The following is a 27,205-nucleotide window of genomic DNA, read 5'->3' on the forward strand; positions in this document are numbered from 1 at the left end:
GTTGAAAGCTTAGGATGGCGGACCTTCAGTTTTTTCAGACCCATTCGCCTCCAGACATGCGGGTTTCTTGTCCGTGGGAAGTGCCCTCTTTTTTCTTCTCAGCTTCTCCTGAGTCCTTTGGGTCCCTTTTCCCTGCCAAGCTCTTCTCTTGACTAGCTTCATTTCTTCTTGGCTCCTTTTCTTCATTCCATCCTTAGTTGAGTTTCTTGTGGATTCTCCCCTCCCCTCCCTTCCTAGTCTCTAGAACTCCCGGGTTTCCAAGGCGGTTTACAGGAGAAGGCGGGTTCTCTAACTTTTAAAAAAAGCCTGGGTAGCTGGATCTTGCCTCCAACTTAATTTGCTTCCTCTCTCGCCCTCCCCGCTCCCCGTAGCTATTTAACCTCCTATATATTTCCTCTCCCCCACCGCTATTTGGCTGAAGCTGTGCTGGTCACAGTTGCTTATCATCACTTACATTCAGATTAAGGATCCCTACAAATTCCGTGGCTTCAGCATTTCTTGGATTCGTGGTAAGGCCCGCAAAAGCGTGGAAGATTGGCTGCACTTTGTTGCCTGAAGTCTTGGGTGAGTGGGGGGCAGTAGGAGAGGCACTGGGGACTGCTTCTTGGGGTTGGCTGCCTAGGGTCCCTATTGGTGTTCTGCCACTTTTTGCAGGTTTCTTTTTTGCTTTGTTTTTGCCTCAGGTGTGCCCTCTCCTTCTAGATTCCTAAGCTTCATCCCTCTCTCTCACTATGGCAGGGCACTTGGGTCGAGAACTGGGGCGTTCGTACCCTTTCCCTGTCCAAAGCCTCCATCTGAATAACCTTCCTGCTGTTTCCCATCATGAAACTGCTGGGGGCTTCTTGCCTGAAGCCTTCAATGGGGCCCCTCCTGGGCAGGGCTACGGATTTAAGCCTGACTATGGGCCTCAGGGAGGGGTGGTGGAATCCCTCCCTGGTGGAGGAGATGCTCCCAGAGTTTGGTACCCTTTCTCAGCTGCTGGGGATGCTTGGGGTCACCATCCTGGGGTGGTGATGGGGCCTTATGGGGTCCTTCAGTCTGGAGAGGCCTGCCCAGGCCCAAAACCTGAGATCAAGGTGGAACAAGACTGTGACCAGCCAGGGCCCTACTATGGACAGTCCTGGGCTGGAGGCTGCCTTGTGCCTCCCACCTTAGCCCGTACAGGGGCACCTGGCAACAGCCGGGAGACCATGTCACCTGGCTATGATCTCCAGCCTCCCAGCAGCCCTGCAAGCCAGCCTGAGAAGGTTGGCAGCGCTGACAGCAGCCCCGGAAGAAGTGATGGCAGCAGGAGCCCTGAGGAGCCCATTATAGTCTCTGGAGAAGTCAAAGAAGAAGTGGGCAGCGGCGATGAGGTAAGGAAGTTGTGATGGTAAGGGCTGAGGAGACCTCAAAGGGCCTCTGATGACTTTGTAAATGTTTTGTGACCCTTCTGGGACCACTGTCTGCTCTGGGTGTGGAGTAGCCTGCTTTTCCAGAGGCAGTGAATGGAGACTGTCCCGTAACTTTTGATAGCAAAGGCTATCCTCCCAGGATTTCATTAAGAGGTCTGTGCTAATACTGGTATGTAGCCACGTGGGGTCCTGTCTTCAGGCTGTTTGTTTTTCTGTTCAGCATGACCACGTGCTTTAGGCAAACTAGCTCTTAGACATGTCTTGCTTAATTTGTATTGTATTGTTACCAGCTTTTCTGTACTACTGCAGGATGTTGTTTGCAAGGTGGCTATGTGCTTCTCAGGCTGACTCGATGAAGTTTCTAGGTTTGTCAAGGCTTGGTAATTAAATCTGTAGGGCAGGCGGGGTTAGGGGATAGAATGCTAGACCTGTAGTCACAAGCCTTGAACTTAAATCCATGATTAAATTAGGCAGCTTTTTGGGTGGTGGTGCCCCTGGGTGATCTGCCATCTCACCTTGTTTAACATACTTTATGGGGTTGTCAATGTGGTGTGTGTTTTGGGGAGGGGGATTAGGGGTTTATCCTTTGTCTTAATTAGTATTTTAAAATGCATTGAGCCAAAGGAAATGATGAAATAAAAATGTTTCAATAAGCACGTCTTGCAAGTAAAAGTGACTGGAACCCTGAGAAGACTGTTGTGACGCTGCTCAGCGTTGAGGCAAACTGAGTCCTGACATCCTGGATGATGGATGGCTTCTTCTTCTGGGTTCCAGTATCTGATACTGTGTCTGGACACATTAGCTAAGAAATCTGGAGAGGGCAGAACTTCATCAGGTGTAGCATCCCCACCTTTGCAGTGCTACAGTGACAGGGCTGGTAGAATTGTTCCAGAGCCCTTGTGTCTGGACCTACTATTCAAATTGGGGTGTAGGTAATAATTCTTTCAGACTGATTTTTGCTCTTCAGAAACTGGGGATTATTATGATCTACCATGTTGGTTGGCCATGAGGGTGGCTGACAGTTGTGGAAAACGGAACCTTGTAGGGTTAGAGTGTTGGACTAGGAGCGGGGAGGGTCATGTTTGGGGAAAAAAAACACCCTTGTGCCATGAAAGCTTTCCGGGCCAGTCAGATATTCTGCTTAATTTATCTCACAGAGTTGTCGTGAAGATAAAACAGAGAGGAGAGGATGTTGTAAGCTCTTTTGGCCCCCCACTGGGGAGAAAAGTGGGATATAAATGAAGTAAAAAAAATACTGTAATCAGTTTTATGATGTCTTTAACATAGAAATAACAGTTAACATAGAGAATGACAGGCCTCTGCGCAATGAAGCTTAAGAGTCTGAAAAACGGGAAAGCAGGGAAGGTTAGGGTGAATGTTGATTTACTGTTTCAGATGAAAAAATGATGCAGTTAACTATTTTTCTAAATGTTAAGGTGTGAGCTGCCTTATGGTAACAGCTTCAAAACAGCCCTGTAAGGTTTCTTGGTCACTATAGCCTTTTTCCCAGAGGGGGGAATGGAGGCTGGGAGAATAATTTTCTCAAGGCCATCTCTTAAAGTGCAAAAGGGGATTTAATCAGGCTTTTCTTGATTGACTGTAAAATTCACACTGTTGGCCCTTTCCTTCTCAATTTTGTTACTAGATAGGAGGAGCTCTGTTGGATCAGACTAAAGTCCATCTAGTTAATCATGTTTTTCCAACAGTGGCCATCCCAGTGTTTCTGGGAAGCCTGGAAACAGTACAAAAGTAATAGTTTTCTTGTGTTTTAGCAGCTGGTATTCCAAGGTTTGTTGCTTCTTGACATGGAAGTTTCACCAAGCCACCATCATGGCTAATAATCTGTCCTTTGGGAATGTCCTCTTTTAAAGCCACTGGCTGTAGCTTCCTGCTTCTGTTGTCTGCCTGTTTCAAAATCTATGTTGGTGAATAAATATTAAATACAGTCCTAGTATGCTTTACTGGGGATGTCTGTAGCATCCCATTGTCTCCATATAATTTACAACTCTATATCATGATTCTCCCCCCACCCCAAATTAAAATTCTTGTAAAGAATGTTGTCTAGTCCCTCTTGAAATTAACAGTGGGTTTGGAAGTGTGTAACTCTGTTTAGGAGTGCACTGTGGGTGTGTTATTCCGCAGCATAGGAAAGAGCAAAAGTGAGATACATCTTGAAATTAGCTCAGATTCTGTGTGTGGAGCCCCACTGGAACAGGCATAATTGAAAATGTCATGTTAACCCTACCTCAGGGCTATGTGGCCATGGAACCTGTTTTAATGTTAGGTCAGTCCTAGAATTTTAATTCAGGTAAGTCCTGTCAAGGGTACCCATGAGAAAGAGAGCATCCTGAAGCTGAATCAGTGTTCTCCTCACCCGGCAACATTTTGTAAAGGGTGTTCCTCCATCTCCCTTGCACACGCTGCTCTAGTCCAGTCTGGCATGTCAGAATTTAGGTGGAAGTGGTTTTCTGGCTAAGAAGCATGGTTGTGTTCTGATTGCTACTTTTGGGAATTAGTTGCTGTTCTCCTGCGCCTCACTTCAGTGTGATTTTGAAGATGATGTGGCTGCAGAATTGCAATACAACTGCTAGATTTGAGATCTTAGATTGGAGATTTTGAGACCTTAGAGATCAACAAGATTGGGGTGGGGGCGTATAAGCTTTGGAGAGTCAAAGCTGCCTTCATCAGACACCTGACAAAGTATCCATTATCTGGCAGAGGGAGCTTTGACCCTTGCATGGTGGTGTGTATTGTGCCATCAAGTTGTACCCCGAACTTGTTGGTTGCTAAGGTGCTGTTGGACTTGAATTGACTCAACTGCAGACCAACATGGTTGTCCTCTGAAACTAATTCCAGTGTGGTATCCCTAAAGATTGGGAACAGAGTAGCAGACTGGCTGTCCAAGTGTTATGGGGTGGAAGAGAGGCAACTGAGGCATGTGGGGAAAATGTCTGGAGTGAAGGTGGATGAGACTGAGGCTGCCTGAAGACAGTTTGTTCATGCGTTTTATTTTTAAGAATCCTGGGCATTCATATCTTATAAGTGATACTAGTTAATTCTTGAGACTGGCTTAACGATTAGGAGTTTCAAGATATTGGGCAGCTGCGTTAATACACTGGTGCTGAGATCCTAGGCTAGTTTACATTAGAATTTGGGGAACAGGTGATTTTATGGCTTTTACCTAGAACTGCTCAAATCCACCAGCTTAACATCCTTGGGAGATCTTTAACTTGCTTGCCATGTGCCACTTTATTTTTGTGTGTCTGTGAAGGTGAGATTGGCTGGAAAAACAGTGCTGCTTTAGATTCTTTCTGGCAATCCTTCGCTAAGCTCCACTAAGTATTGGTGCATTCAAGGCTGCCCTGAAGATTTGTAGTGAATTGAGACAGAAGATTCTAAGGATTTCTTGACTATGTGAAATACTCATTTTAAATTTTTTCATAGGGTAGGCTGTGAAAGCATGTGTGAGAATACAGTTGTCTTACTCTTTGAATTGGGACTGGATTCTTGGTTATTGGAAATATTGGTAACTGGTGAGTTGTTACCAGAGCTTTTGGGAAAGGTAAAATGTTTTGGATGGCTCATTTGTCTCCCATCTGTTCTGCCAAACCTCTCTTCTCATTCAGCGGTATAAAACCATCCATGATTTGACTCCCCCACCACTTGCGGTGAGAATGTAAAAGCAAATAGTTAAAATAAGACGTTAATGTTGCTTGGGGAATGCTGTATTCTTTCTAAGTGCAAGATGAACATTCCAGCAGTGTTACAGCTGATAGCCACATAGTACATGTTTCGTGGGTGAATATGTGGACAGAGAAACATAGAGCTGTAAGGGCCCCCAAGGGTCATTTAGTTCAGCCCCTGCACAATGCAAGGAAGTCGCAACTACCTTCCCCCCACAATATCCCAGTGACCCCTGTTGTATGCCCAGAGGAAAGCAAAAAAACAAAAACAAAACCCAGGATCCCTAGACCAGCCTGGCCTGGAGCAAAATTCCTTCTGACCCCAAAGTGTCAATTGGCTTTGCCTTGAGCATATAAGAAAGGACCACTAGAGCTGAGCAGTGGGTCATCCATTCCTGCCCTCCCTCTCAGGATCTGTCTAAATTCACAGAAACAATGTGGTTGTCAGATGGCCATCTAGCCTCTGCTTGACAATCTCCAAAGGAGGAGAGGCCACCTCCTCCAGAGGAAACCTTTTCCATTGAAGAACTACTCTGTCAGGAAATTCTTCTAATATTTGTCCAAAAACTTTTTCAATTTAATTTCAATGTGTTGCTTCTGTTCCAAAGGTAACAAAAGACAACTCAGCTCCATCTTCTGTATGGCAGCCTCTCAGATACTTGAGGATGGCTATCATATCACCTCACACAATTGTCTTCTCTTCAAGTTAAACTTTATCTTACTCATTTGGTCCCTGTGTGTGAGAATCTATGGCTTGGCTGGTATGGCTGCTGAACGTTATCTGAGCATCACTGCCTCCCTTTCTGTTTAACTCATCTGCTCCCTCCCCAGAAGTTCTGCTGTCTGGTTCCTTGTTTGATTTAAGGACATGAGAAATATTTTCTCCAAATAGGACTGTTTTAAGATAAACTGAGGCACTAATCTTTGTCAAGTTTAAGACAATTACAACCCAGTGGTGATCTAGTAAATCTTAATGTTTTATTTAGAGTCCCCTCATAATTTGAGGCCCCAAACCGTAGCTTACTTAGCTTGTGCAACCTGGTTGTGTCCTCAGGTGTTGCAGTTACAGAATTTATTGAGGTGGGGGGAGGAAACCTAACAATCTTTCCCCAGCAACCCAGTGGCCCTTACCTTCTTCCCCTCCCCGCTTTTTATGGTATCTTGCAACATCTTTCCTGCCGCACTCCCCTCCATATTTTGAGAATGTGTGCAGTTAACAGAACATCTCAACTGTATGCCTAAACCGATTGAACTGCCTCTTCCTTCTCAGTTTCTACTGTTAAAATAAAAAAACCCCCTATGCATTCTTTCACAGGTTTGTGGGTAAGATCTCATTGCTTCTACTTTTTGGAAAAAATAATTCCTCACTATTACAGTTTCCAGACATCTTTATAGGGTTGCCAGCTTCAGTTTCAGAAATATCTGGGAACTTTGAGAGTGGAGCCATGAACAAGGTTGTGACAAGCATAATTGAACTCCATTGGAAATAATGAAGGATAGGGGCACCTTCTTTGGGGCCTCATAGAACTGAACCCCATGGTCCAATATTTTTGAAACTTGGTGGGTGTTTTGGGGAGAGACACCAGATGCTATGCTGACAATTTGGTGCCTCTGCCTCAAAAAACAGTCCCCTCCCAGCCCCAGATACCTGCAGATCAACTTACCATTATACCCTATGGGAATCAGTCTCCACAGGGAATAATGGAGTGCCCAGCAGACATTTCTTCTCCCCCCCCCCTCTGCTTTCTGATGACCATGAAGCAAGGGGAGAGCCTCCAAACTGGGGGATCCCCTGCCCCCACCTGGGGATTGGCAACCCTACAACTTGACCATGTTGTAGAGCTGTATGTTTCCTTAGAATCCAGTCTCTTTTGGGGGGGATTTTTTTTAGTTTCCAGCATTTCACAAAGAAGAGTCTTGTCATTGTTATAAAGCAAAGTGCAACAGTATTCCATTTTTGTGGAACAGTAGCCACATAGTTAAGTAACAGCAGCTCAATTGAACCTTGATCTGTACCCAAGTTGCTCTAAAAGTGCATTAATCATTTTTCAAAAATGTTTTGCCCTCCTACAATGTCACCAAAGAAGAACCAGCTCTTGACTTCACAAAATTAAGTGTTAGCACAATTTCCCTAAATTCTAGTTAACCTTAATGGAGTCATATTTATTTCTGCAACTTTTTACAATTTTTTCCTTAAAATAAGAAACCTTTAGATAACAAAAAGACCAAACACTTGAATTTAATTTACAACCCAGTGCCTTCTGCCACTTAGTATATTTTGGAACTGAACTGTGAGATAATTCCACCAAGACCGTTTAGACAAAGTACAATTCTTCTCTCCAGCACTCTTCAAACAACTTATTTTAATTCATGATTTCACCTGAATGAAGTTGAAAGGTTAGAAAATAACATAAACAAATTTGGAGATATTGGCATAATAAGATGCTGCTGTTGCTGTAGTGAATTCCTGCTTCCTGTCTCAGGACTTGTGCTTTGTCAATTAACTCGAATCAGCATCTCCATCTCCCCATTTTTTCACTTTGCTTTGACCAGCCTTCTTTAGCAGCTGGCTCATTGCTGCTGAGGCCAATGTGCAAAACATGAGAGATTAATTTACAATGACTCTTATCCCAGGTAATCAAACAGATAGTAAATTACACTAGATTTATAGGGATATTTACTTTTGCCGCTAATTTTTTTTGTCAGAAACAACCAAGTCCTTAAAAAAAAACCTACCACATGATCTTGCTATATCCTTATAATATCTGAATTTAAAAAATTCTATTAAGTTAATCTGAGAGCCAGTTTGGTGTAGTGGTTAAGTGTGTAGACTCTTATCTGGGAAACCAGGTTTGATTCCCCACTTCTCCACTTGCAGCTGCTGGAATGGCCTTGGGTCAGCCGTAGCTCTCGTAGGAGTTGTCCTTGAAAAGGCAGCTGCTGTGAGAGCCCTCTCAGCCCCACCCACCTCACAGGGTGTCTGTTGTGGGGGGAGAAGACATAGCAGATTGTAAGCCGCTCTGAGACTCTGAGATTCGGAGTGGAGGGCGGGATATAAATCCAATATCATCTTCTTCTTGGTCAGGTTCAGCCAATGATAATGATTTTGATGCCTGGGATGGCATGAACTGGCTTTCTCTCTTTTATTCCCTGCCCCACCCAAATAATGGCAGGAATGCTGGCTTTTATGAGGGTTCTGAGAATTCTAGATCTCCACTGCAGAGCAGGTTTGGAGATCCGGGTTTCACAGTTGCTGCTTTCTGCTGCCATTTGAATGTATGAGCGTGTGTTAAAATGGCCACCATATGGTAAAGAGCAAGATGTGTAACCTTACTGGTAATGCCAGGTGGTGACTCAGGTGGTTAAAGCTGCAACAGACCCCAGTAATTCCTTTCTCTGCCATTTCCTATATTTCCAGAGTTTTTAATTTATTACCCATAATTCTTGCTTATTATGTTTTCTGACGAGAGTTCTCTGCTGAATATTTTTTAAAATCTCTGCTACAAAGTAGAGCAGTACATTTCCATCTGTCTCAGAACAGCAAGCTGGGTAGCTCTTGAGTTCGGAATCTAAAAGCTCTGCCCTCTTGACCACCAAGAACAGCCTAGAGTAGCCTTTTCAAATGCAAAGGAACGTGGGGGGTAGCCACATGTTTCCCAGCACAAAAGAAGGACTTGGGTGGAAGCACATCAGTGAGCAAACAGGCTTAGCTACAGGAGAAGCTGTCAGCACTGTGGGTTGTCAAAGGGGCACTTTCAAGAACAGAAGGGCTTCTCCCAAACAGGTTTTATGCTAACGGAGCCTGGTGAGCTTCTGGAAACTTTCACATCTTTCTGGCTCCTGGGGCATCCCAACTCTATCCTTTCCCTTGAAATTGAAAGAGAAGCCTTCCATTCCCAGCCAAGTCTTCCCTTCCCAAAATCTTGTCAGGAGGGTTCAATGCTTGCAGCTGGGGAGGGTGGAGACAGAGCACCAGATTATTCAAAGCAAGGTGGTATTCTTGGGTGGAGAGAGGCAAAATGGGTGAAGGTGTTTATTTTTCTTTAGGAAGGTGGTGGGGCTAGCTACAAACTGGCAGCCTTGAACCCTAGTCCCAGTCGTATAGGAGGGCACAGCAGTGATTGCTGGGTGGTTAAAGAAACTTTGTGCATGCTTCAAGGCACTTGTGAACCGATTACAGTGTTCACGTTTTTAACCTGTCTCATTGCAGATGCTTTGGTTGGACAAACAGCGGCTTCCTAATGACTAAGTTAGGCAAATCAGTGTCTGCTAGAAAGAGGAACTAGTAAAACTCTCACCTCCTAGCACAAAAAAAAAGAGACTTGCACTTATTATTATTTCGTGGCATTCCAGAACCAGCGCTTTGGGACTGAAAACAAGGCTAGGAACTGTGAGGGGCGGGTTGTGTAAAGGACGGGGGTTTGAAAGTTGTTTCTTCTGAGAATGGAGTCATGAAGTGCCAAAATAGGAAACATGTTGGTTGGTTGATTGATTTGATTTATAACTCATCCCCCCCTGGTGTGAGCGGTGGGATTCTTTTCTGCCTCTTGTGGGGTAAAATAAGAGGTAAATTGTGTGTTGCTTCCATTGCTTTTGCATAATGTGTGAAGCTGCCCTCTAGACTTTTGTGAGATTGAAAAGTGAAAATGGGAAGATCTGAGTGCAGTGGCGGGAGAAAATGCTCTTCTTTGAGGCTTGTGATCTACTTAGTTGGATACTGGGAAGCAAGAACCTCTTGTTTTCAAAAAATGTTTATACCCTGCTTTTCTTCACAGAAGAGACCTAGTGTGGCTCTAAACATAGTTGTCCCTCTATTTTATCTGCGCAGCAATCCTGTGAGGTAGGTTAGAGACTGACTCAGAGGCATCCAACAGGCTTCCATGGCAGAGTGAGGATTTGGACCTGGGTCCATCTTGTCTGTCAGGGTTTGTGCATTGTGAGCCTGCGTAAATATTGAAAGTGATCACTTGGAACTATAACTTTGAATCTTGCCCTGACTGGGGAAACTCAGATTGGACTTCTTGGGGTTTGTGGCCTTTGTTCCTGGTTCTGTGTCTCACAGCACCCTGGCATTCAGAGGCCAAAGCAGCTGCCTTTCATATCCCTTCATCTCTGAATATAAAAACATAAGAGAAGCCATGTTGGATCAGGCCAATGGCCTATCTAGTCCAACACTCTGGGTTACACAGTGACGAAAATCCAGGTGCCATCAGGAGGCCCACCAGCTGGGGCAGAACTCCAGAAGCCCTCCCACTATGCCCTCCCAAGCACCAAGAATACAGAGCATCACTGCCCCAGACAGTGTTACATGTATACTTTGTGGTTAATAGCCACTGATGGACCTCTGCTCCATATGTTTATCCATTCCCCTCTTGAAGCTACCTATACTTGTAGCCAGCAGCCTGCCACCATTTTCTGTAGCAGTGAATTCTACATGTTCATTACCTCTTGGGTGAAGAAGTACTTCCTTTTATCAGTTCTAAGCCTACTGCTCATTAATTTCATTGAGAGTTCTTGTATGGTGAGAAAGGCGGAAAAGTACTTCTTTCTCTAGCTTCTCTATCCCATGCGTAACTTTTGTAACCCTCTATCATGTCACCTCTCAATTGTCATTTCTCCAAGAGCCCTAGCTTTTTACCCTTTCTTCATATGGAAGGTGTTTCATTCCCTTAATAATTTTAGTTGTCCTTTTCTGCACTTTTTCCAATGCTGTGTAGCAAAAAGCTTCACCTGTTGAACTTTTGCTGTTAACAACACAGGAGCAATGCTGGGAATGTATGGTGGCAACCCTTCAGGGTTCCCATTCAAAGGTTTCTATTGAAAGCTATGATCATCTTCTTGTAATCTCAGAATGATCTGAGAACTTTACCTTCTTTGATCCGAGAACTTCACCTTCTTTGATCCAAAACATTCTCCCCCACCTGTTCTGTGCAGCTGTTAAATGAGCTGGCCCATCCCAGATATATTTACAAAACAGGAGATAAAACTGATATGTTTGGGGTATTGTGAGGAGTTGAGGAAACTCCTTCCTTACTTGGGTGCAAGAGATCTTATCAGCCTACTCTGAGATATCAAGACCCCAGCCCCAATCAGCAATCCTATGAACAGGAACCCCACCCCCCAAATACAAGATCATACCTACCCTGGGGGGGTTGTAGAAAAAGCCCAGCAGGAACTTGTTTGCATATTAGGCCACACACCCCGATGCAACGCCAGCCAGAACTGCGTTCCTGTGTGTTCCTGCTCAAAAAAAGACCTGCCCACCATTGCTCATTCAGAAAAGGGAAGATTGATAATTGATTTGTTTTATCATGTCTGCAGAACTTTCTAAATCACTTTAAAGTTTTATAGTTCTTGAGTGCCTTTATTCTCTGAGGAGAGCCAACATAGCACAGTGGTTAAAGTGTCAGATTAGGCTCTGGAAAACCCAGGTTCAAACCTCTCGCTGGGTGACCTTGGGCCACTCACCCACACTCAGCCTAACCTATCTCACAGGGGGGTTGTGAGGATAAACGGAGGAGAGGAGAATGATGTAGTCCTCTTTGGGTTCCTGTTAGATGAGAAAGGTAGGATATAAATAAAAGTGAATAAATGTTATAAGCATTGCATATGCCCATTTGGTAAGCTGCAGTACTGCAGTCCTGAGCTCTGCTCATGTCCTGAGTTTGATCCCTGGTGGAAGCTGGGTTTTCAGGTAGCTGGCTCGAGGTTGACTCAGCCTTCCATACTAACGAGGTCAGTAAAATGAGTACCCAGCTTGCTGGGGGTAAAGTGTAGATGACTGGGGAAGGCAGTGGCAAACCACCCCGTAAAAAGTCTGCCGTGAAAATGTCATAATGCGACGTCACCCCGGAGTCAGAAATGACTGGTGCTTGCACAGGGGACTACGTTTACGCTCACTTAGGGTGAGGAGCAGCAGTAATTTTGCCTTGATCTGAATAGCCCAGGCTAGCCTGATCTCATCAGATCTTGGAAGCTGAGCAGGGTCGTCCCTGGTTAGAGTTTGGATGGGAGACCTCCAAGAAATACCAGGGTCGTGACACAGAGGCAGGCAATGGCAAAGCACCTCTGGATGTCTCTTGTCTTGAAAAGCCCTATGGGGTCACTGTGTAAGTCAACTGCGACTTGATGGCCCTTTCCACCACCATCACCAGCAGTAGCTTCAGCAGTAAAGTATACCATGCGTCTGCAGGCTGCCCACACTTCTGCTTGGATAGGGAGTAAAAAAGCAGAGAGGAAAAGTAGCGACCCAGAACTTGTAATAAATCAGGGCAGATGCAGGGTTCTGCCTGACACTGCCTCCCCCACCCCCAGTCTTTCTGGCCTAGATTTTAGAAGATGAATCGGTTCTGTTCCTGAGCTGTTCATGCTGTTCATTCTGGCACAAGGGAACAGTTGGGTTGCTGCATTGAAGAACTTGTCAGTGTGAGCTGGTGTTTCCTTCCTCCCCTCAAATTTCTACTTCAGGGAATTCCCCCCACCCAACCCTGTGAGTACCTGTTGCAGAACCCCCCTCCATGTTAGAGGATCCCAAGGCTCCTTCTAGAACTCTTACTGGGCAGGCCTATAGAGTCCAGGAAAGAAAGTATGTGTCTTCTTAGAGTGGCTTTGTGTGCGTGTGCAAAAGCATTCGAGTTGCAGCCAATTTACGGAGACCCCATAGGGCAAGAGATATTTAGAGGTGGGTTGTCATTGCCTGCCTCTTAGGGTTGCCAAGTCCAATTCAAGAAATATCTGGGGACTTTGGGGGTGGAGCCAGGAGACATTAGGGGTGGAGCCAAGATCAAGACTGTGACAAGCATAATTGAACTCCAAAGGGAGTTCTGTCCATCACATTTAAAGGGACGGCACACCTTTTCAATGCCTTTCTTCCATAGGAAATAATGAAGGATAGGGGCACCTTCTTTTGGGGCTCATAGAATTGGACCCCCTGGTCCAATCTTTTTGAAACTTTGGAGGTATTTTGGGGAGAGGCACTAGATGCTATACTGAAAATTTGGTGCCTCTATCCCAAAAAACAGCCCCCCAGAGACCCAGATACCCGCAGATCAATTCTCCATGATTTTCTATGGGAATAAATCTCCATAGGGAATAATAGAGTTCCCAGCAGACATTTCCCTCCCCTCCCCCCGCTTTCTGATGACCCTGAAGCAGGGGGGGGGTCTCCAAACCAGGGGATCCCCTGCCCCCACCTGGGGATTGGCAACCCTACTGCCTCTGCATAGTTACCTGGACTACTTTGGTGGTCACCCCTCCAAATACTGACCAAGGATGACCTTGCTTAGTTTCTGAGATCTGATGAGATCAAGTCAGTATGGATTATCCAGATGAGGGCTAGGGTGACTTTAGATGGTATTTATTCCAGGGGGGAGTGTGACTGATATTTAAGGCTACTTTGCCATGTCTGAAATTAACTTTAGCATTTTTTCCCCACTCTCACACCCCCCACCACTCCAAGTACAATGTGTTTCCATGTTGACACCATGATTGTGTGCAAAATTTGCACTTTTGCTGCTACAAAGAAGTTCTTGTCACTTCTGTCCTCCATTTCTGTGCAACTTCACATTCTATGTCCATTTTTAATTGGTCATTCGCACATTTAGCCCACAGTGATTCTCTCTGCGTGATATAGATGGTTCCCTGCTCTCATTGTATCTTGCTTGTGAGGTAGGTTAGTCTGGGAGAGTGACTGGCCCAGTGAGTTCCATGGTTGGGTGGGGATTTGAACCCATGTCTTCAGAGTAGGGTTGCTAACCTGGAGGGGTCTGAAGATTTCCTAGAATTACAACGGGGTCTCCAATAGGGTTGCCAATCCCCAGGTGGGGGCAGGGGATCCCCAGTTTGGAGACCCCCCCCCCGCTTCAGGGTCATCAGAAAGCGGGGGGAGGGGAGGGAAATGTCTGCTGGGAACTCTATTATTCCCTATGGAGATTTATTCCCATAGAAAATCATGGAGAATTGATCCACGTATCTGGGGCTCTGGGGGAGCTGCTTTTTTGGGGTAGAGGCACCAAATTTTCAATATAGCATGTAGTGCCTCTCCCCAAAATATTTCCCAAGTTTCAAAAAGATTGGACCAGGGGGTCCAATTCTATGAGCCCCCCCCCCAAAAGGTGCCCCTATCCTTCATTATTTCCTATGGAAGGAAGGAATTGAAAAGGTGTGCCGTCCCTTTAAATGTGATGGCGAGAACTCCCTTTGGAGTTCAGTTATGCTTGTCATAGCCTTGATCTGGCTCCACCCCTAACGTCTCCTGGCTCCACCCCCAAAGTCCCAAGATATTTCTTGAATTGGACATGGCAAGCCTAGTCTCCAAACTACAGCGATCGGTTCCCTGGGGAAAATGGCAGCTGTGGAAGGTGGACTCTATAGTATCCTACCCTGCGGAGGTCCCTCCAATCTCTAAAAGCTGTCTTCCCCATGCTTTGCCTGCAAAGCTCCAGCAATTTCCCAACCTGGAGCTGGTAGCTCTACTCAGGAGTCTTAGTCTTAGTGCAGACTTCTTAGTTCTACTCCTGAGTCTTAGTGCAGCATGCTAAACAGTGCTCCTCTGGATTTTGCAGTTAACTCAAACTGAAATCATAGCTGTGCAATTTGCTTACATCTTTTTTGGGAGGGGCGGGGGGAGGGGAGGGAAGTTACACAGATTAAGAGGTTAGGTCTGTAATGGCTGAACTGAACCTCTATGTTTATCAGCAGTGTTGGATGACGGGGATAAATGAGGAAAGAGTGTGTGTGGAGGAGAAGGAGAGAAAAAATATATATGAATTTTCATTGTACCCTGATTATAATTTGCTTCAGGGTCTCTGACTGTTGGAGACTGCTGTGGGCTAGTTTTGTGTATTTTATTTATATCTTGCTTTTCTCCGCAAAATGGAGCTAAAATGTCTTAACAAGATTCCCCGGCTTTTTTGAATGTTCATTACAACCCCACAAGGGAGGTTAGGCTGGGCATGCGTGAACGGCCCGGGGCTGCCCAGCAAGCATCCAAGGCAAGGAGAAGGATTAAAATCTCTTGTCTTGACCTTGTGTTTTTTGTTTTGGCTTTCTGCTAGGAGGGCAGTTAGTGGCTCAGATAAAAATTTGATTTCTGAGAGACTCTTCAATGGGCCATCAGGGGTCAAACAGAAGCCATCACTCAATGCAGATGATACCACGACCATTGCGCAACAAGATTCCTGGGTAATGTTCCTTGCTGACAGCTTGGCCCTAGGCTGAAAAAGAACAAGTCTGCTGAAATAAAAAGAGATGCCTCATTGCATCTCCCAGGTATTTCCACCTGGTACTTATTTACTTCTCTTGTTTCAGGAATAGAGGATGGAGAGTCTGTGTATTAGCTTGACTCCTCCAGACAAAGGAAGGTCTAGTCTGAGGTTGTAGTCAATTCGAAGAGATTGGTAGGAGGAAGGGGGAAACCTGGGTTCCTGGGCCCTCCAGGAGAGCAGTAAAATCTCTTGGTTTGGGGTGCTTTGCAGCTTTCTTAAACACACTTGCTCCTCTAGATCTGTCTGTGTGTGCTTTGGTGGTTGATCATGTAAAAGGTTCTTTATTTTTAAGTCTGAATATTATATATTGGCAAGATTTGAGTGCTAACATGAAAATCTGGCAGGAAAAAAAGGACAGTTTTGCAGATATGACACACTATTTTTTGAGGACTAGCAGCACTCAGGTTTTTTTTAACTGTAACAAGCAGTAGTGCTACTGAGCTTTCCTTGAAGCATTAATTGGGTTGCCAAGTCCAATTCAAGAAATGTCTGGGGGTGCAGCCAGGAGACATTGGGGCAGAGCCCAGGAGCAAGGTTGTGACTAGTATAATTGAACTCCAAAAGGAGTTCTGGCCATCATATTTAAAGGGATTGCACACCTTTTAAATGCCTTCCCTCCATTGGAAATAATGGAGGATAGGGGCACCTTCTTTTGGGGCTCATAGAATTGGACCCCTTGGTCCAATCTTTTTGAAACTTGGAGGGTCTTTTGAGGAGAGATGTTGGATGCTATCCGGCAAATTTGGTGCCTCTACCGCAAAAAACAGCCTTCCCAGAGCCCCAAATACCTGCGGATCAATTCTCCATTATACCCTATGGGAATCAGTCTCCATAGGGAATAATGGAGTGCCCAGCAGACATTCCCCTCTGCTTTCTGATGACCCTGAAGCGAGGGGAGGGCCTCAAAACCAGGGGATCCCCTGCCCCCACCTGGGGATTGGCAACCCTAAGCATTAATGGTCTAGGGACAAAATGGCTTCAAAAGCAAACAAAAGGAAGGTCCACTGGTGTTTAAGAGCTAAGTTCACCTGAGTAGTGTCGGCTCCGCTTTCTTCGATTGGTTCACATGATGAAAAAACCAAGCGGCTGAGCTTCCTGGGGTAGGCACGTAGACTGCTTTCTGTGCTGGTTGCAAGTAGAGGCCAATTTATACTTTAGGACAGGGGTGGGGAACTGTTTTTCTGCCAAGGGCCATATGGATATTTATAACATCATTAGCGGGCCATAAAAAATTATCAACTTAAAAAATTGCTCCGCCAAGGGAGAATGATTCAGGCCAGCAAAATTAATGCAAATAATTGTTTTTCTATTTGAAGTCATGTGGGGAGAGCCTAATCTGGCACACACACACACACACACACCCGGCCCGTCGCTCTAGGCAAATGCATAGGTGCTTGGCTTTTTTGTAGAAAAAGCCCAGCAGGAACTCAGTAGCATATTAGACCACATCCCCTAATATTAGCATATTAGGTTGCACCATCTGGATAATCAAGTGCAAACTGAACTGTGAAAGTAATTTTTTCAGGCCCTACAGCCATTCTGGCCGGCCAGCCAGACCCCAGGGAGGCTGCCGCACAGTACATCTGGGCTCTGTAATCTGTGCCTGGCCCTGGGGAGGCTGCTGCACAGGGCGGCTGGGCCCCACAATCCTCACAGGCCAGCCAGGCCCCAGGGAGGCTGCCACACGGCTCGGTTCAGCCCAGCAATCCCCAAAGGCCACACCAAGTGACCTCAAGAGCCGCATACGGCCCTCGGAACAGAGGTTCCCCACCCCTGCTTTATGAGGTCTTTCTACTTCCATGAGGTCTTTCTGTCAGATGCATGTCTGGAGCTCCCCTCTGGTAACTCAGTACCCAGGTGTGTAGGGTGCCAGTTTGGTCAGGGTCTGGGCTACTGGGGGCTGCTGTTTGCCCTGACAATGTATATTGTCAGTTAGGTGTAGTGGTTAAGTGCATGGACTCTTAGCTGGGAGAACCGGGTTTGATCCCCTGTTCCTCCACATGCAACTGCTGGAGTGACCTTGGGTCAGTCATAACTCTGTCAGGAGGTGTTCTGGAAAGGGCAGTTTGTGCCAGATCACTCTCAGCCCCACCTACCTCACAGGATGTCTTGTGGGGAGGGGGAAGGAAAGGAGATTGTAAACTGTTCTGAGACTCCCAAGTGAAGGGCGGAGTATAAATCCAATCTCTTCTTCTCAATAGCTACTTGCAAGTTTCCCGTTAGGGCAAATATTAGCTCCTGGGCTACATGCGGACATGAGTTCCCAAGTTGCAATTGATTTATAGGGACTCCAGCAAGGGGCACTTTCAAGGCAAATGAGAAGCAGAGATCGTTTGCCATTGCCTTCCTCTGCAGAGTCTTCCTTGGCAGTGTCCTGTCCAAGTACTGACTCTACTCAGCTTTCAAGATCTGCTGAGATTGGGCCTACATGTAGTCATTTCAAGTTAAGAAATGGATGGCGATCTGGCCTTGGATTCAGCAGGAGCTCACAGGAGTGCATCTCCTGAACCTTTCTGAGAGTTCCACCTCCTCCTTCCCACCTTGTCTATTGAATATTAGGTGCAGCTGCATAACAATCCCTGGATGAGCTCCACCACCTATTTTTCTACAAAACGACCCCTGATGGACATCCTCCTTACTCCATATGCTGTGGTATAACTCAGATCTGCACACACTTGGGAACTGAGCTTCCAGTATAGTTTTCAGTATACTCTGACAGAAACACATCAGCTGGTTAGGATTGGCCTTCTTAGGGTGTTGCTATGGGGATAACTGTGTGTACATTTGGCTGAATCCCTTGCTGGCAGTATCTGATTGTGGTTTTCAAAAGCAACACCCACATACATTATTCTTGTGTGTGGTGAGGTCTCACATGCAACAGTCTTACGTATAAAGCAGCCCATGCCGCTAAAAGGAAAGCCATATTTACCCCTTGGAAGAAGTTACACTTTTGGATACAGGACTAATTATCTGCTCTTAACAAATTTGGCATAGATTGGAGGGAGAGGGAGTTTCTCGGAAGTCTGCACAATCCCCAGGTCTCTCTACTTCTTGCTGGTTTTGCTGAGTGGTGGGGCCAAACAGTCATTGGTCAGAATTTATCCTGGTAGCTTCCAACTGGAGTTCGAAGGAATTCTGAGATTCCTGGCAAGAAGTGTAGACATTCAGGGTAGGCCTCTGACTGGTCCAGCTCTACCTAGTTATTCCCACGGTAGGCTCGGACTTGCCTAGCTCTTATCTAGTGAACTCCTTTAATTTTTTACTTGTGTTCAGTTAAGAGAAAACAATAGAAATAACAACATTTAGATCAAAAGATTGTTGCTTTACCCTTGTGGAAGTCTGGAACATGGTTGGTAAATAGAAGTGACCTTATAGTATGGTTAGTAGATAGAGATGACCTCATAGTCTTGGCGGTGTGGGATGGGGGAGGGCTTAGCTTTATCTTTTCTTCCATTGGCATTTCACCCCTTCTGGCAAAGTTCTCAGGATGTCTGAGCAAGAAAAAAAATGTTAAATGTTCTTCCCTCAGACACCTCATTTCTGAGAGTTGCTTGCTGTGGGTTGGGAAATGCATCATAAAAGTAGCTTTGACTTCAAAAGTTCATACCCTGGAAATCTTGTTGGTTTTTAAGGTGCTACTGGACTTGAGTCTTAGCCTTTGTGAACTCTGTTTCACTGATGTGATAGGTCGTAGATTTTTATTTTTAAAAAATGGCTAAAGCATTACCATCTGTGAAAAGCTGGTCCAGTTCTAGGGAGAGTGTGTGGCTCAGTGGCAGAGCCTCTGCTTTCCATTTGGAAGGTACCAGCTTCAGTCCCCAACTTCTCCTGTTAAAAGGATAAGAACATAAGAGAAGCCATGTTGGATCAGGCCAATGGCCCATCCAGTCTAACACTCTGTGTCACACAGTGGCCAAAAAACCCCAGGTGCCATCAGAAGGTCCATCAGTGAGGCCAGGACACTAGAATCCCTCACACTGTTGCCCCTCCCAAGCACCAAGCATGCCAGCTTCCTGGAATTACATTTCATCTCCAAACTACACAGATCAGTTCCCTTGAAAAAAATGGCTGCTTTGGAGGGTGGACTCTATGGCAGTGCACCTCCCTGAAGTCCCTGTCCTCCTCAAATCTCCAAGAATTTTCCAACCTGGTTTAGCAGCTCTATCCCCCCCCCCCCCCCATCGTCTGCTAGTAGGCAAGGGGATGTGGCAACCTTAGCAGAAGGTGATGTGAAAAGTCTCTGCCTGAAACCCTGGAGAGCCCCTTCCAGTCAGAGTAGACAGCACTGACCTTCATAGACCAAGGGTCTAGTTCGTTATAAGGCAGCTTCATGTTTAACCCACTGAGGAAGACTTCTGTCCTGTGGTGTGCTTTAAGCGAGCACTAATAGCAAGAAACCTCTTGGAAATAGCTAGCATTAAAAGTTTTAAGTGCACTTAAGTGGTTTTAGGCTGACTGATTGGGCTGTCTTGCAAGGACGCTGTTATAAGGCAGCCTTGCTGTTGATGTCTTTCAAAAATTACTGGCCCTTGAGCAGAATCACTGAGGAAATGGGAACCTGACAGGATCTGTTGTAAACTGGCCTTGTTTACCTGATAGAACACTGTCTTACAGGTCAGACCAGTAAAGTGCTAATTTGTTGTCAGTGCTAGAAGCTATGCGGGCAGTAGGGTGGTGGAAGGAGAAATAAGATTTCATTTTCCTAACTGAAGCCCTTTCCCCCCTCTTTCTTGTTCCCTAGGAGATTCCCACCTCAGAAGAAATGGAACAGTTTGCCAAGGAACTGAAGCACAAAAGAATCACTTTGGGCTTCACTCAGGCAGATGTGGGACTTGCCCTGGGTGTGCTGTATGGTGGGTAACCCTGCAAAGTGCTAGATGTGAAGATGATTTGATTTCCTGAAAAAAGGGGGTCAGATTGATCCTGAGTAGTAGAAAAGGATATTGATTTAAAAATCAGGTTTCCAAGAGAATTTTTCTTCCTTCCTCAATAAAATATTTTAATCTTTTTACGAAAAGCCTTTCTACACTTATTTTAATCCTTTTATAACAAATAATGGTTTTAAACATGAAGTTATCTGAATATCAGGGCATAAAACTTAGGGTTTGGAGAGTTTAAAAAGTTTACAAATCTGTTATTGATTTGCTTTACGTCTATTCCCTAATATAAATGTTGTGAAGGTCTCTTACAGTCAAGGTTTAGTTCAGTTTTTCAGTAGGTCTTCACATGGAGTTTTCAGATTCAATTTCCCCCCCTGAAATTTGATTTATAAGGTTTAACCTTGTATTTTTGTAGTACCATATAAACACTTGAGGGTGTTTTACTGTAATGCTCTGTATATGCATCTGCCCTTGAAGAGAATCCAGCTGCTCATTTTTTAAAAAAAAGTGTGCAGCTTTGACTGTATTACACTTCTTTTGAAATCCCCTTTATCCGTTGCCTGCTTTTTTCTGGGTTCCATTCCAGAAATTAGTTTTTACCTTTAAAGCCTTTCTCAACCTGTTAGCCTGCATAATTTTTAGCACGCATTTTTAGTAGTAACCCCCATTCCCCTGGAATGTCTTGCCTGGGGAAGTGAGACTTGAGCAGTATTTAGGAAATGCTGCAAAAAGCAGTTATATTTAAGATGACACTTGAGAAAGAACGACTGTAATGTGCAATGGCTGATGGGTTAAATGTGTTTTTGGACTTTTCCCCCATTTAAAACCACTGGAGATGTTATCGATGGTCTGGTTATCTGATTATCTTACCTGTATCTTACCTTGAGGCCTTCTTGGGGAGGGGGGAGACAGGAAACATAATAAGTTAACATGTTGGTCTAGTGCAGGGGTGGCCAAATTTGCTTTATGTAAGAGCCACATAGAATAAATGTCAGATGTTTGAGAGCTGCAAGACATGAACATCAGATGGTTGAGAGCCTGGAGGGAGGGAGGGAAATAGATGGGGAGGGGAGGTGGAAAGAAAGCAACTTTAACTTTTAAATGCATTTTCCAAGCCACTGGCTGGTTTGCTGAAGTGATTTAAAGAGACAAATGCCTTTCCCAGGCTGGCTGGTGGGAGCTTCAAGAGTCATACAATATGTGTGCAAGAGCCACATGTGGCTTCCAAGCTGGATTTGACTTCCAGCTGAAATTTCCAAGCTGGATTTGTTGTTCCTACAGCTAAAGTGTTGCCAGTGTTCCTGATTCCCCCCCTTTCTGTCCTCCTGCAGGGAAGATGTTCAGCCAGACTACCATCTGTCGCTTTGAGGCCCTGCAGCTCAGCTTCAAGAACATGTGCAAACTGAAACCGCTCCTTCAGCGCTGGTTGCATGAGGCAGACAGCAATGAAAACCTCCAGCAGGTGAGCTACCAAGATGGGAAGGTACAGCATGTGTTTTTTTTTTAAAAAAAAAAATCAGGACATGACTGTAGAGTCCGTGGTGTGAGCTGAGGAGGGAATGTGCCTCAGTGGTAGAGCATCACCTTGGCACACTGAAGGTCCCATGTTTAGTCCTTGACATCTCCAGTTGAAAGGCTGCGATAGTGGGTAATGTGAAAGACCTCTTATGAGAGGCCTGGAGAGCCATGGCCTGCCTGATAGACAGTACTAACTTTGATGGACTAATGGTCTGATTTATTACAAAGCAGGTTCATCAAGAATCCTTTGAAGGACCTGGGATATGGCATCCTTATGGCTGCAGCAGGGGATGGAGGGGCTCATCCAACTATGAGGGGGGGTGGTTTGCAACATCTGAGCAGTGTTGCTGGACACAGCTCTCCTCTGTTTCCCAGTTATGTGCTTCGGAGTCTGCCTTGATCCAGGCTCGGAAACGCAAACGTACAAGCATTGAGACTACTGTGAGGGGCTCACTCGAGACTTACTTCCTGCGCTGCCCCAAGCCCAACCTACAGGAGATCTCGCAGATTGCTGATGACCTCCACCTGGAGAAGGATGTGAGTGCCCTGCCTCTTTGGTGTAGTGGTTAAGTGCCAGTTTGGTTTAGTGGTTAAGCGTGTAGACTCTTATCTGGGAGAACCAGGTTTGATTCCCCACTCCTCCACTTACAGCTGCTGGAATGGCCTTGGGTCAGCCATAGCTCTCCGTAGGAGTTGTCCTTGAAAGGGCATCTGCTGTGAGAGCCCTCTCAGCCCCACCTATCTCACAGAGTGTCTGTTGTGGAGGAGGAAAATACAGGGGATTGTATGCCGGAGCTGACTGCGGCTCAGATCATGAGCTACTCGTTGCAAAATTCAGGCTTAAACTGAAGAAAACTGGAGAAGCCATTAGGCCATTCAGGTTTGACCTTGATCACATCTCTTATGAATATACAGTGGAGGTGAAGAATAGGTTTATGGAGCTAGAGTTTGAACAACAACAAACAAGCTGCTCCGATTCAGAGAGAAGGACAGGGCATAAATCTGCAGTTCTTCTTTGCTCCTGAGTTACAGATCCAGATTGGTGTAGTAGTTAGAATGTTAATCTAGGCATGGGTTCAAATCTTCACTCAACTATAAAACTCACCATGGGCTAATCACTCTGCCGGCCTGACTGGCCCTCCAAGGATGGTTGTGAGAATTAAAATAATAATAAATTATTATTATGGCATTGTGTATGGTATAGCCAGGGGGTCTCAAGTTTATCCAGCACCAGAAGTTCTAGCTCTTTTAGCATTATGCACCACTAGGTGGTGAGCTAGACTTGTTTTTTTAGGCAAGAGATGTGTCAGGTGTTTGCTGTTACCTGCTGCTGCATTGTGACTCTGGTATTCCTTGGAGATCACCCTTCCAAATATAGCCATGGCTTTATCCTGCTTAGCTTCTGAGATCTAGGAAGATTGGAGTAGCCTGGGCTAACCAGGGTGGGGCAGAGTCAGAATTAAAATGAGAATCACATATGCCAGGGGTGGCCAACGGTAGCTCGCCAGATGTTTTTTGCCTACAACTCCCATCAGCCCCAGCCAGCATAGCCAATGGCTGGGGCTGACGGGAGTTGAAGGCAAAAAAAACATCTGGAGAGCTACTGTTGGCCACCCCTGACATATGCCACTCTGAGCTCTTGGAGGAAGGGCCGGATAAGAGTTGGGGGAGAAATCCTTATTTGATTCTTCTTGCCCCCAATGGGGCAGATTTAAATTTCTTTTTCTGTCAGTCCATCTTAAACTTGTTATGTCATATATTTTTGTGGTGTGGTAGCAGAGCAGATGGTGCAGTATTCAGAGCTGCAGTCCCATTCACATTATGTGACTAAATGCTGCAGACAACTCTGTTCCTGTATGGGTGTGCAAGCTGCCAGAAGACGGCCAGCGATTGCTGCTAACTTCTTAGGCTTGACTCTTCTGTAGTGTCAGCAAAAGGTGCACTAGATAAAGGACAAGCTCCCTGCCTTGCCCTCTTCTGTTGCAACCCTTTGGGCTCCCTGAAGTTTTGTCCCTGAGTATCGTTGCTTTCCAGAAACAGCATGGGGGAGGCAAAGAAAAAGCCCCGAATGCTGTAGACTTTTCTCACCAACCCCTTCAGTTGTCTTGTACCATTTTGAGCTCAGGGTGGCATTAGGGGCTCTCATTTTACTATCCGTGGAACTCTGAAGTAGTTTAAGCTGTGATAAAGTTGGGGGGGGGGGTTCTGCTTAAGAATCATTAGTGAAGTTTAAACTTGTAGTTGGTAGTGTTTCTCAGATCCTTAGTGCTATGCCACTGGCTCACTCACCCAAAGAGTCTTGTTTCACATTGACCTTTAATTACTAGTGGCATTCAGAGTTGATATCCTTGATGTCTTTCACTATTCCAGTTCCATAGATTAGAGGGCGTAACTTCTCAAGGTCTCCAAATGACTAGAAGTGGGGATTCTAGAAGTATGGCTGACTCTCTGATGCCCTCTGGGGCAGTGTCCAAAGGAGAGGGCTTGTGCCTCTGATCAGTTTGCAAGGCGGGGGGTGGAAATAAAGGGCGGGCATAAAATGGCACCTCTGTGCCCAGAGATGGGGAGGCATTGCTTTGGCAGTAACCTGTATGTTTCTCCCCCCCCCCCCCCCCGCATCTGTAGGTTGTCCGTGTTTGGTTCTGCAATCGCCGCCAGAAGGGAAAACGCAATTTAGGAGCTGGCTCTCGGGATGAATATGACAGTTCTCCTCTACCACCGAATTTCCCTCATGGGCCACTTCAAGCTCAACCCCCTGGGCTCAGCCCCACCCACCACCAGCTAGCCCCTCCTCCTCACCCACAGGGCTACAACACGGCTGCTTTTGCAGCCCTTTACCTCCCCCAGTTCCATGAAGGAGACCCCTTTGTCCCCCACACATCTGGCGCCCCAGTTATGGGCCATACAATGCATTCAAGCTGAAGGGTCCTTTGACAAACCTCTCCTTTCTACTTTTTAATCACAGGGAGGGTGCCACCTTTAGATTTTTTTTTTTTGTAACCAGGGGGTCACTTGGGAAGGGGGGAAGCCTTATTTTTTTTATCTTGCTTTTGTCTTTTAAACCAGGGATTCAGGACTTCTTGGTGTATTCTTGTCAGTTGTCATGTCTTGGTGTATTCTTGTTAGGGAACATGGATAAGACTTCCCACACCCAAGAATGCAAGGGGATGTGGTATCTAATTTACTGTTATCATGGTTATAGATCAAATACCTCTGAGCTGCAAGGTGCTTTTCATCGATTATATGCTATTCACCGTTAAATCTGTCATAATTCCTTTGAAGGAGACTGTCAACCAGTTGTTACTGCTTTTTTCCTTTCCCCCTGTAGAATAAAGAATATCCTGTTTTCAGGATATCATACATGGTCAGGATTAAGAGAAGAACTTTTAAAGTAATATTCCACCATTGAAATGTGGGATTTGTAAGTACTGGAACTATAGTCACATCAACTTACAGATGTCAAAACCATTCCCAGACTGTCTCACTGTAAGTTGCAGGTGGGGATGGTGGGGCTGCAGTGCCTCCCTGCATGGGGAGATTGTTGCCTCCAGTGGGAAGGGATAGGCTATGACCTCTTATCCCTCCTGACATATAGCTGCCCCCCTCATGGGAAGTATATTCTGAAAGAATTCATTCTGGGCTATATTGTATCTTGTGTGTGCTATTTTGGCATGTGCTAGTTCAGTGACTGGATCAAGTTTATTTTGACTAGGTATTTGTCCTCCAGAAGCTGTAGACGTAGCAGTGAGCAGAATGAGTGGTTGGGTTTAGGGAGAACCATTAGCGTGGGTTCTATAAAGATTCCTTTTCCATTCTCCTACACGGCTATTATTTTCCAATCTCAATCAATATGGAGGAAGAGACATTAGTTTTGAAGCCCGTGTGTGTGTCTGTTGTCTTTGGAGATGTATAATGGTTTTTGAAGGTCCCTCTGGCTGGGTTGAGGAATGACTGAATTCTCATGTGGACCTTTTTGCCTGTCCCTGAAAATCCAGGCTGCTCTTTGATGCTGTAAATTACCCACATTAAAAGGTGCAGCGCAAACTACTAAGGCAGAAAGTTTTGAATGGAATCTTCTGTCTTATCTTGCTCCATTCATAAATCCGTTAAACCCTTTGCAGCAATATTAATCTGGTAGGGAAGTGTTTATCATTTTTCCCACACATCCTTACCTCTTCAATGCGTATTGTTGCCTCTGGTGTGTAATTTGAGATGGTCTTTTTTAAAACCCAAATTCATGATTTACCTTGAGATTGTTTATGAAATTTAAATTTGTTCTTGATGTTCTGTTTTGTTTACATAATGAAACTTAAATTTGTTCTGTTCTACGTATACATTTCTCATAACAGCCCCCAATTAAAATTGCTAATCTTACTGTGTGGCAGTTTTCTAGCAGGAGCTCTTGATGTTGGTGGAGTGGGTATGTGCCCTGGCTTGGATCTTGTTTTCTTTCTTCTCTTCAGCCCCTCCATGAGATCAAGTTTTTACTGCTGTATAGAACTTCTATAACAGTGTCCTACAATTCCGCAAGTCTCTTGGCCTTTCCCTTCTGGAATGCCTTGTTGTAGCAGATGGGGAATACCATCCAACTGAAAAAGGGGACTGATGCCTGTGTTTTCTCCTTGAGAGTGACAGCAGGGTCTTTTAGGAGGGTGGTATCCATTATTCCAGTCCCCATCTCAAAATTTATTTGCACGGGCAGCAAAACACTACACCACTAAACCAAGGAAATGCTACTATGCTCAACAAGCCTGAAAGTCAAGACATGAAGTGTGGGTACACAGTGGTGAGCAGCTGCTCAGCTACTGGCTAGAATCCCAACAGGGTGATGGATATAGGAATTTAGGAGAGGAACAGATATGGGGCTGGGACCACGGGCCTGTAGGCAGCCCTACATCACAGCCATGCTTGAACAAGCATTCCCAGCCTTTAGAGCAGAGGTGTCAAACTCATTTGTTACAAGGGCCGGATCTGATATAAATGTCACTTTGCTGGGCTCGGTCATGCATCCCGTAAAATATAACGCGAGGTACCAGAGATATAAACTTTATAAAGGTGATTTCAGATGCTGAATGGCAATAGCCAGTGAATATCAATAGCAGGCTTGATTGGATTAGGTGTGATATGCAGAGGGATGGCAGGCATGGAGATACCAGCACTGGTAATGAGACAGGAAACCTAGGTCTCAGTTTGGTACAGGAGGATTCAGTCCAGGAAGATGCAAAGAATAAATGGACATCATAAGTCCGACATTAGAAGCCACAACATTCAGTTGCTGACCTAAGAATAGCAGTGCTCTTACAAAGGAATTTCAGATTGGAGAATGCTGAACTGGAATTGATAGTGAAGTGCAAGACAATGCATCCTCCTCAACTGAACTGAGAGCTAGTTTTCCTGTCTCATCACCAACGTCTGCTCTTATTATTTAGCATCTGAAATCCCTTCGTTCTCCAAGATATAAGGAC

At 45.3% G+C, this 27,205-nt stretch overlaps 1 protein-coding gene across 1 annotated transcript; it reads left to right on the forward strand.

The window, feature by feature from the left end:
* POU5F1 (POU class 5 homeobox 1) lies at positions 1-26,114 on the forward strand. Its single transcript, XM_060239138.1, has 5 exons — positions 1-1,355; positions 20,084-20,195; positions 21,554-21,684; positions 22,116-22,277; positions 24,366-26,114. Exons 1-5 carry the CDS (start codon positions 732-734, stop codon positions 24,660-24,662), a joined length of 1,326 nt encoding a protein of 441 aa, XP_060095121.1. The 5' UTR covers positions 1-731; the 3' UTR covers positions 24,663-26,114.
* Positions 26,115-27,205: the final 1,091 nt, after the last annotated feature.

Source organism: Heteronotia binoei, chromosome 5, assembly GCF_032191835.1.
Source record: "Heteronotia binoei isolate CCM8104 ecotype False Entrance Well chromosome 5, APGP_CSIRO_Hbin_v1, whole genome shotgun sequence".
Classification (NCBI taxonomy): domain Eukaryota; kingdom Metazoa; phylum Chordata; class Lepidosauria; order Squamata; family Gekkonidae; genus Heteronotia; species Heteronotia binoei.